Source organism: Balaenoptera musculus, chromosome 11, assembly GCF_009873245.2.
Source record: "Balaenoptera musculus isolate JJ_BM4_2016_0621 chromosome 11, mBalMus1.pri.v3, whole genome shotgun sequence".
NCBI classification, from domain to species: domain Eukaryota; kingdom Metazoa; phylum Chordata; class Mammalia; order Artiodactyla; family Balaenopteridae; genus Balaenoptera; species Balaenoptera musculus.
The window spans coordinates 97,199,590-97,210,209 of record NC_045795.1 but is presented as its reverse complement, the minus strand read 5'-3'; the positions used below and the strand labels follow the sequence as shown (position 1 = coordinate 97,210,209).

The window sequence follows — 10,620 nt, the reverse complement described above, 5'->3', positions numbered from 1 at the left end:
GACTTCTCTAGCATCTCCCTACCTGCTCCACCTTCAGCCCTTCTGAGCCCCGAGGCCCAGAGGCATCAGCTCAGGTGGCCCGCAAGAGCGAAGGCCTCCAGGTGACACGCTTACACTCTGCTGGGACTGCGGGAGGATTCCGGCCCCCCAGTGCACTGGTGGTGAGAAGTTTTCCAGCAGGAGGTACTCAGTCCCCACATTCTACTGAGGGGCTCAGTCCAGCCCCTCCCGGGCACCCACTGTCCCTAGAGTCTCCACAAGGGTCCAGTGCCCCCTGACAACCATCTCAGGCGGTCACTGGTTGACCAGCGTTCTGCTGGCTCCCCTGCCCCATCCCGTCCTGCTCAGGAGCCTGGCTGGGCGTCCGGGCACTGCCACTGAGGGCTGCGTGGCTTTAGGGAAAGTGTGGTCCCTGTGGCATTCAGGTTTTCCCCCCGTGAAATAAGGGTGCAGCCTCCCAGGTCTTTAAGGTCGTGTTCTGTCACTCCTCTGCTCAAGAGCCTTCAGTGGCCTCCCTCTTCCAGATCAAGCCCAAACTCCTTGGGCCACCAGCTTCCAAACTGCTTATCCCAGCCCCGCACCTCCGCCTAGGCCTTTTCTTACAACCCGCCCCATTACCACCCTCCTCCGAGCACCCAGCCTTCTCACTGGGGCCACAAACAGTCTACACCCACGCCTGCTGTTCCCCTCCGCTCCTGCCCCTCTGCCTGCAGCGGTGCCCTCCCTTCAAAGCCCTGCTCCACTTCCGCCGCCTGGATCATGGAGCCCTTCCTACCCTCCCAGCCCGAGCCCAGCCAGAAGTGAGCTCCTCCTCTGGAATGCTAGAACGTCTACGCAGACAACTCACCGAGCCCTTAGGAGTCACCACCTGGGCATCCCGTGGGATGAGCCGCTGCGGGCACGTAAGGAATCCCCCACGTGGTTGATGCACTCTTCGTCCGTGAACATCTGACGTGGCAAAGGCTGGCCAGGGTACAAAAAACAGTTGTCATCTGAATGGTACTTGACAGGTTATAAAGGATTTCACACCCATCACCTCAGTTAATCCTCAGAGCCCCTCTGAGAGGCAGCCGTGAGCAGGGGGACGCTTAATGATCTGCGTAAGGCCAATCTGTGTGTGGTCACCTGTGGCAGCACCAGGTCCCGGCTCTCCTGCCCCCAGGGCACTCTGCTTCCTCTCAGAACCTGGCTGGCTGAGGGGAGACAAGCGCACACATTAAGGAAAACCAAGCTGAGCGCAGCCATCACCACCACCCAGAAGAAAGGATTGGACACTTGCCCCTTATTGTTGCCCTCAGCTTGTATTGGGCTGATTGCATCCCTGTGGGTCCGCTTTACACACTCTTCCATCCCCTGTATTTCTTGGGAGTTGGTTATTGAAACTACAGCATCTATAGACTTAGGTTTGATTTTTTTTGCAAGGTGGAGCATGTGATTCTACCAAGAGTTACACAAAAGTAAGACTTTCCTTATTTGCTTGTTTCTTATTACCAAATGAATATTCAACCTAAGCACTAAAAATAATTCCAAAGAAGAAAAAATTGAATAGCATATGTCCTTCCAGATAGTTGGCTGTCTATATTTGTTGTATTTTTCTGTCTTGTATTTCTTCCATAAAATAGGATCATACTACGCATTTAAAAAAAAAAAAAGGACTGGAGTTCAGCCCCTGTTGGAGATGATCCCTGCCCTGCTCCTCCGCAGTTTCCTCATCTGAAAAATGGGGCTTCCCTCGGGGACGTGTGAGAATTCCAAGAGCCAGCGTCCCATGTGCTCGGGGTGTGTGGGAGCCAGAGCAGCATCCCTCATGGAGAGCAGCGAGCGCAGGGGCAGGATAAGCTCCTGAGTTCGAGTGAGGATACCTCGTTCTATCCCGGGAGGAAGGGAGTGGCAGAAGGGCCAGCAAGCCAAGGCCCCAGAGCAGCAAAGCCAGACCAGACCCAGGGCCGCTCTCCTCCCTCCCACCTAAACCAGGGCCAGGCGCGCTTGCGGAGAGGAGCAGATGGCCACCTCACGTGGCTGTCCCAGGCCACCCAGACATCTCTCGGGGCGTTTGCCCTCCGCTGTTGATTTCTACCCAGAGGACGACGTGAGCATTTTTAGTTCCCAAGGAATGTCAATCAGCCCCCGGATACTGGGCTGCCCTGAGGTGGGGTTGCTGGTTTAAAACAAACACCGGCTGCCTATATAACGACCAGGCAGCCAACAGTCGCCACCTCCACCAGGAATCCCAGGTAGGCACTCTGGCGACTCCCTTGCATGTAGGTGGGTCTGTTTATGGGTTAATTCACCTCCACCGCCAGGCATCCGCAGGCCCATCTGAACTCGGGGAGGTCGCATGACCTGGGGCAGCCTGGCTGCTCAGAGCTGGGCTTGGGAGCCACCCCAGTGCCCCCATGTCTCCTGGGACCTTGCCAGTTCAGCTTCCTCATACATCCTCGAGAAACTTGGCACAAGGTCCTCGGGGCCTGGGATAAAGGACATGGGGAGCCCCACTGCCAAGCATTCTGCCCCCAGATGAACAGTCTTGGAAAAGAGCACACACATCCTTCCATCGCTCCTACCTGGGGGAGGCGGGCAGAGAGGGCGCTAAGAGCCGCTCTACTCCGCAGTCATGGCCCCAGGTCCAGGTCAGAGCCCTCCAGCCTGTCTGCTGGGCTCAGAGGCACAGGGAGGGAAGCAGGGGGAAAAGAGGGGATGGAATGGGGGGCGCATGCTGCCCAGAGACGCTCTCTCCTCCAGGCCCACCTGTCCCCAGCCAGCCGAGGCCATGCCCTCCCCAGGGACCGTCTGCAGCCTGCTGCTCCTCAGTGTGCTCTGGGTGGACTTGGCCATGGCGGGCTCCAGCTTCCTGAGCCCCGAACACCAGAAAGTGCAGGTGAGACGTCCCCCCACGAGCCCTGCGTTCTGACTGGGGAATCGCATTGCAGCCCTGCCATGAGCTGCGTGACCTGGGCAGCGGCTCACCCTCTCTGCGCTTCAGCCTTCTTCTCCCAGAGCACAAAGGAGGACTCTGGGTCTGACCGTGGGCCCACACCTCACTCTGCTTCTGGAAGGACAAGGGGGCTTAGGGCCCTAAGGAGAACACCTCCTCTTTCCAGCAGAGAAAGGAATCCAAGAAGCTGTCAGCCAAACCGAAGCCCCGGGCCCTGGAAGGCTGGCTTGACGCAGAAGTCAGAAGTCAGGCGGAAGGCGCAGGGGACGAGCTGGAAATCCAGGTGGGTCCCTCTGCAGTTTTGTACTTTCAGCAGTGGAGGGGATGGGGCGCGGGAGGGCGTGGAGAGGCGGCCATCCACAGGGACTCACTTACCAGCCACTCAAGGAACATTAAATAGCACAAAAACAGTGGACTCTGCACCACTGGGCTCAGTGAGACCGGCTTTGCCGATCAACAGGCAAACATCTAAGCAACTTCGCTGTATTAGGATGAGCCTCAAGCAGAGGGGAGAGGGGGCGCCAGCAGACGACAGGTGATCGCAGAGGGGAGCCAGCAAATAGACACTCAGGAAGAAAGAGCTGGTCACAGACTGGAGGCGTTTCCTGCAGAAAACTTTCTGATTGACTCACGGGCCCCTCAGACCTTACCTTACCAAATCTTACCAGACGGCGGCCTGGACAGGTGAGCAGCAGGCCCAGCTCTCACCAAACCCCACCTGTAGATGAGGATGGGGCTCATCAGGCTTGCTTGAGCTTTGATGAATAGTTCACGGGGCAGGGGAGCCATTTAGAGAGAAACGGAGAACTAGGAGAGAAGGCGTTTTATAGTTACCCGTCGGGCAGCCGCGGTCCGGGGAATGGTTCTGACAAGAGTTTAGGCGAGGACAGATACCCGCACGCAGGGAAACCAGAATCCCCGGCTGGTGCCTAGTAACTACTGTTAGTAACTGCGGTCTCACTTTCCGGCTGCTTTACCCTCCTGCGTAGCATTTAACCTCTACAACCACCTGTGAGGTCAGCGGGGCTGGTTTCTGTGCCCTCATTTAGAGATGAGGAACCGAGGTTCAGCCGAGGGAGCTCACTGGGTTGAGGGGCCACAGCCTGCATGGGGCAGAGGTGGGACCCACAGTCTGGGAGACTCCAGTCCCCAAGCCCTGTGTCCCCATCACCGGTCTGGCAGAGAGCGAGCAGGTGGCCCAGGAAGTCTCTGCCCAGCCTCGGCCTCCCTCCACCTACTCCCAGCCTCTCCTCCCCTCAGGGGTCAAATCCCCAACCCTTGCCCTCTGACCCTCACCAGGCGCCTCCTCCGCCACATGTGAGACCCCACCCGCCACATTCCCACTCATCGGCCTGCAAATCCTTAGACTAAAACCAGGGAACTTTCCGGGTGAGACTGCCAGGTCCAGTGGGGCCAGAGACACCCTAAGTTAGCCCAGGCGGGGAAGAGGTTCCAGTGGCTGATGACTCACGGCTGGATGTTTCCAGTTTCCACAGAGCAAACGGCAGGCCCTGGCTCCGCTAGAACCAGGAGTCTGAAATGTCGGCGGTGGTGGGACGCCAGAGGCAGGTGGGAGGCCTGTGACACAGGCTGCAGAGCTCTGGCTGTGCCCCCCGAACCTCTCCAGGGCTGGGGTCCCACCTCACTCATCCCAGGCCCCTACACCCCCTCCAAAAGTTTTCCTGAAATCAAGTTTCAGAGCTGGAAGCTTTCAAGACCAAGTTCCACCCATCCCCCACTGACCAGATGAGACACTAAGGCGCCTTTTCAAGTCGCTCGAAGCCGCTCCCCTATCCAACAGCTGCTGCACCTCCCGTCAGTTGCCCGTCGCCCGGTTCCAGGGTGCAAACCAGCCCAGCAGGTCCCCAGCTTGGTGCTCGTGGTGCTGCAAAGTCTGCTGGGGTCATCCAACCACCTGCATCAACCACAGGGGTGGAGGGGAAATGAGTATTTACTGAAGGGAGGGGACAGAGGGGCCTCAGTTCCCCCAAAATCACTCATATCATCTCCACTCGCTCCACCTTCATGGTGGAGACAAGAGGGGGAGGTAAATTTTAAAAAGGGGACCAACAGATATCTGTTGTTTTAATAACATCTCTGAGCATCTCAGCTCATCTGTGAAATGGGAGCAACAGTGGCTCCTGCCCGGAGGGAAAGGGGCTCAGCCTGGGACTGACCAGGGCAAGGGCTGCACGCAGGGCAGGGCAGCGGCTCGGGGGCTCAAAGAGGCTCCAGGGCTGGTGGACTCAGGCCTGCAGTCTGGCCCTTGCTTCCACCTCCCTCTGTGGCCCCAGGCAAGTCGGGGCCTCAGCTCCTTTATCTGAAAAATGCGGCTCACGTGTCCTGTCTGGAGGCCAAGGAGGCAGGAGGACCAAGGACCAAGGGCTCCCTTTCAGCCCCAAGATCCCTGCGTCAACTCATCCAGAATCTCAGTGACCAACAGGGCCAGGAACCCAGGCAGTTACTGGATGAACGGAGCTAAAGATAGTCTCCACTCCCCAGGTGAGAAACGATGATGTGGCCGAAAACAGAGCTCCTTCCTATTCACCCAAAACTGAGCTCCAGTAAATCATCTCATAGGATGCCGAGAAATTAGGGGAAATGGGGTGCTCTCCCTGTGGAAGGGACGAGACGGAGGCACAGAAAGAAGAACAAACTTGGCTCAGAGCATCGTTCTAGGGAGAAGTCAGCTTCCTGTCCAATTTCCCACAGAACAAGGAGAGGCCTGTGCAAATGAGAGGAAGACCACCTGGGAAGGGAGGAAGGTGGGGGGCTAGTGCTGTGTACACCAGGGAGAACCCTGCTCCCCAGATCACCCTGCCAGGGCCTGAAACTCTACCACTGGCCATTCAACCTTATGTCTTCCTAAGCTGCAAGGAGCGGGGAACCTTGATCTAGGGGACCTCACAGCTTTTATCAGTAACCTCCTCAGAGGTAAGGAAAGAGGGTACAAGGTAAGCCTCCTAAAGATGGTGCGGACGCTAAGACTAGGCCTGGGCAGGAGGGTAACCTGGCTGAGCTGTCCCCTCAGTGGTGCCTGCTGGACCCCAGGCCCCCTCTCTCCCTCTCCTGAGAGCCCAGGGCCTCCACTGGGATGGGGGCGGGGGGCGGGGCAGGGACGGGAGGGTGTGACCTCTGACAATTCCTGGGTCCTCCTCCTAGTTCAGCGCCCCCTTTGACGTTGGGATCAAGCTGTCAGGGGCTCACTCCCACCAGCACGGCCAGACCCTGGGGAAGTTTCTTCAGGACGTCCTTTGGGAAGACGCCAGTGGTAAGTCCTTTCTCCAGTTTCCTCGGAGTCCCAATGTGAGTCCGCCTATGGGTGACAAAACAGAAGTTTTCTTCCCCATCCCCGCTTCTCAAAAGAGCTTCTAATTCCTCTTTCCCAAACACAGTCATCCCTCAGTACCTGCGGGGGAATGGTTCCAGGGCCCCCAGCTTTTAGGGGATGTGCCCAAATCACACGGTCCATATTCTGAGGCCAGCGCTCCCCCCATTACAACACACCACCTCCGTCACCCTGTGGAAGAAAAGCCAACTTTGATGGCACTGGCAGGATGGCGGACACAGCACTATTTTTTTGATGTTTTGGTTTTTTTTCGGCTGTACTGCACGGTATGCGGGATCTTAGTTCCCTAATCAGGGATCGAACCCGTGCCCCCCGCAGTGGAAGCACGGAGTCTTAACCACTGGACCACCAGGGAAGTCCCAGACACAGCACTTTGACTTGACCTCTTGCTTTTCAGAAACCCCAGCCGACAAGTGACGGGCCCTGAGTCCAGCCACCTCTCCGTTTTCCCACCCTCAGAAGCACTTACCTGGCTTCCAGAACACTTCCGAGACCACTCCCAGCTCTGAGGGGTACCAGCCTAGGAGGTGAATAAATGCTCAAACTGGATGGTGAAGGTTCAAAATGTTTATTTCACGAAAGAGGAAAATTTCACATTTCACTGAAAAACACCCCCTGCCCCATTCTTGGTCTATGGTCAATGGGAAGAGAAAAGAAGAACATGTAGCAACGAGGTGTCAATGCTTAGAAAACCAAATTAGACCCATTTCTACAAGCAGATAAGGCTACTGGGGGAGAGGAGGTGGACAGAAAGGGGGAAGGAGGGGTGAGACAGAGGAGAAAAAGGAGAAGAAAGACTAAGTTCCTTTAAATATCAGAGCTTCCCGATGCAAAGTTGCACTGAGAGCTTATTAACAACCAGCAAGGCCTGTGTGGACAGGAAAACTTCAGGTGACACTATCAGAGCCAACAGCCGTTGAACTGACATCCATGGGCAGAAAAGGATGCTGGGAATGTGAGAGCCTAAGTTTGAAGCTGGACTAAGTGGGCCGCTAACAATGGCTAGAGCCACTGCTGGACACAGCTGACCTAACTCCTCCTTCCTCCTCGTCCACTGAAAAGACCTGGCACAGCAGACGCCACCTCATGTGGCCAAGGCTGGCCATTACCTTGGTTCCTTCATTGATTTGGGACACCAGGTTGATGTCCAAAAACGCTTCCAACTCCAGCTCACAGCTGAAGTGAGCCTTGGTCCTTAAATTCCACAACTGAATTCCAATGAAGACCCAGTCTTCCTGGGAGGAATGTCACTTATCAGTCACTTGCTCTTTGGTATAAACATGTGAACTGACTTGAGAGCTAGTGACGATGGATGCGTGATCACAAGGGGAGGAGCACCGCCCACCCCAACAGGTGCGCACCCATCAGAAACATGCAGGATGCCCCTCTGCGAAGCTGGGGGTAACATCCATATTCTGGAGAAACCTCTGTCACAAAGGGCTCCCTCTAGGAGCCAAGTATCTTTTCGAGTGAAATTCTGGCCATCTGGCACTCAAGGCACAGCCCTACAGCACTAAGCACTGATCACACTAAGCGGGCACCCCGAAACCCCACCACCATGCCTCAGTGAGGAGCCACACATGGTCCGTGGAATGTCACATGATCAGAGACCCTTAGAAATGCAGTCTCAGGCCCCGCCCCCACCCTAGTAGATCAGGATCTGCATTTTAACACGACCCCCAGGCGCATATATAAAGTGGCTTAGAGGCCACGGGGTCCTATTCAGGCAGCAGAGCCAGGTCGGCCCACCTGGCTTAGAGCAGGTGTGGACTCTTATATAACTGAGGAAAATGCAGACTTGGCCAGGGGGCCCTCAACAAAACTGAAAGCGCATGAAAAAGCTGTCCTGTTCCCTCTTTCACTTATCTCCCCCCCACAACTCTCTAAGCCCCAGCTCTGCTGTCAGCTCCATGCCCATGCATTGGGCACACAACACATATACACACTCTTCCATCTCTCGGGGGACCACACACCTGACTACCTGACCGTGCAGTGACGCAGCTCACCGAGCCCTTGCTTCTGAAAGCATCTGCCTCTAAGTGGTAATCACACTTTGAAAGGCATTATCCCCACTAGAGGAATCTAAGGTATTGGAGAGCAGGTGAACTACTTGGGTGAAGGGAGAGAGGAAGCAGAAGTCCGCCTCCAGTGAGCCAGCCACTCGCTCTGATGCAGAGACCCACACGCGGGCCTGGAGCTGAGGCACGTCCCAGCTCTAAAGCTTAGTAGGGGTGCAACCCTGATCATCACTAGCCAGGCCCACCGCCCTCTTCTCAACACCCAGCGGAGGCACCAAGACTCAAACATAGGCAAAGGGCCCAAGAAACCAGCTCCTGACCTGCTGGAGAAGCAGCCAGACGGGGCTCCGGGGAGGATGGGGGCCAGGCCCTGGGGGGAATGCTCGTGACCTGATGCTCCTCCACAAAGACAAGCCCTACTCCTTTCTCAAGGGACACACAAGCCTTCTCTCCCACTTGCCTAGGTCATTCACTCCAGAAACAGAGGTTAAGCACCCACTCTAGTCAGGCTCTCTCATCTGTCCCAGGCAGCATGGTGGGGTGGAAAGCTTGAGGCCTTCAGGCTCAGACCTGAATCTGAACACCAGCTGTCTGGTCCAGCCCACGACACTGAACTTCTCAGGCTCCTCCCATGTAAAACACCCACCTCCCCGGGTCACTGTCAAGATTGAACACAGTATCTCCCGTTGAGGACACCTGCACATAGTAGACATTCAATTATCCTGATAGCCACCATTTACAGCATTCTTGCTGTGCACCAGCACTTTTCTAAATACTTACATGAACTTAATGTAATTTCAGTGAATTTTCACAACAGACCCACTTCAGAGGGGGAAAACTGAAGTTCAGAGGAATTTAGTGACTTCCCAAGGTCACAGAGCAAACACGTTTCTGACTCACCCAGAGCTGTGGGCTCAGGCCCCCACTCCCCCACGTTCGGCTGCTTCTCCACCAATGTCACCCTCTTGCCCTGCTGCCTAGGGTCCTAGGGATTCCTTCTGTTTCTGTTTTTCATTTTCTTTCATAATACACGGGGTCAACTTAGAGTGGGCTGAGGACAATTTCAAGTCAACAACCGGCAGAAATAAAACTGATCACAGGAAACAGGCAACACACTTGAGAAAACGTAGCATTTCAAACCTGGTCCCATGTCAGCCTTCTCGGACCTGTTCCTGCACATGTCACTTCCCGACAACACTAACTTCCGGTTCGCCAAAGCAGCTGTATATACCCCTGGGCTAAGCAAGATATTTGCTGCAGAAAAAAAACCCCTCCTTATAAAACAACTTTTTTATTTTATAATATACCCAGTACATTAGTATAACAGCTCATGTATTTAACTTTTTTTTAAATTAATTAATTTGTTTTAATTTTTGGCTGCGTTGGGTCTTCGTTGCTGCGCGTGGGCTTTCTCTAGTTGCAGCGAGCGGGGGCTACTCTTTGTTGCGGTGCGAGGGCTTGTCATTGCCGTGGCTTCTCTTGTTGCAGAGCACAGGCTCTAGGCACACAGACTTCAGTAGTTGTGGCACTCGGGCTCAGTAGTTGTGGCTTGCAGGCTCATTAGTTGTGGAGCACGGGCTTAGTTGCTCCGTGGCATGTGGGATCTTCCCAGGCCAGGGACCAAACCCGTGTCCCCTGCATTGGCAGGCAGATTCTTAACCACTGTGCCACCAGGGAAGCCCGTGTTTAACATCTTACACGCTTACAGAGGGGTAAAAAATTCTCTTACGACGGTGTACAGACAGAAGAATAGAGATCCACGCTTGGTTACCTTCCTTTAGTCTGAATCCACTTCCAAACATCATTGACAAATGAGCATTTACAGGGAGCACAGGGCTGCCTGGCCACTGACTGACAGTTCTGTTGCCATCCTGGACACTTTATTCAAGCACCGTACACTTCAGTGGCCCTTTGCCCTGATCTTACAGAAATGCCTGAGGCAAAAATGAAAGTGTTCACAGTAAATGATTACTATTGGTCCCAAACTTAATACAGAAAGAGAGATGTAAAACACCAGAAAGGCCAAGAGCAGATTTCTAGCCACAAAGAGACTATCACTGTCCAGTGGACACAGCTGCCATATGTCCAGCTGGGACAGAGCTGAGACAGTGAGGAATGTGCTGGAAATACGCACACCAATGACTGTGCATCTGAGATGAGGCATCAACAGATACCAAATTTCCTTACCATTCTTGGAACAGAGCCTCCCTTTTGACGGGTTTACTTTGGGCTTGAGCACTTACTTGTGTTCAAGGATACCTTAGGACAAAACTGGAAGACTGACTGCAAGCAGTGAAACAGAATTTCCTCCAAAGTTC

General features: G+C 54.7%; 1 protein-coding gene across 1 annotated transcript; it reads left to right on the top strand.

Annotated features, from left to right (window-relative positions):
* The first annotated feature begins 2,163 nt into the window (after nt 1-2,163).
* On the top strand, nt 2,164-6,829 carry GHRL (ghrelin and obestatin prepropeptide). The gene is made up of 5 exons (XM_036867740.1): nt 2,164-2,234; nt 2,743-2,878; nt 3,102-3,218; nt 6,098-6,206; nt 6,682-6,829. Exons 2-5 carry the CDS (start codon nt 2,771-2,773, stop codon nt 6,699-6,701), a joined length of 354 nt encoding a protein of 117 aa, XP_036723635.1. The 5' UTR covers nt 2,164-2,234; nt 2,743-2,770; the 3' UTR covers nt 6,702-6,829.
* Nucleotides 6,830-10,620: the final 3,791 nt, after the last annotated feature.

Excerpts from the sequence above, each read along its gene's own strand:
- GHRL (XM_036867740.1), top strand. The coding sequence starts at position 2,771 with ATGCCCTCCCCAGGGACCGTCTGCAGCCTGCTGCTCCTCAGTGTGCTC. Across the intron at positions 2,879-3,101 it reads CCGAACACCAGAAAGTGCAG|CAGAGAAAGGAATCCAAGAA; the intron begins GTGAGACGTCCC and ends TCCTCTTTCCAG. Across the intron at positions 6,207-6,681 it reads CCTTTGGGAAGACGCCAGTG|AAACCCCAGCCGACAAGTGA; the intron begins GTAAGTCCTTTC and ends CTTGCTTTTCAG.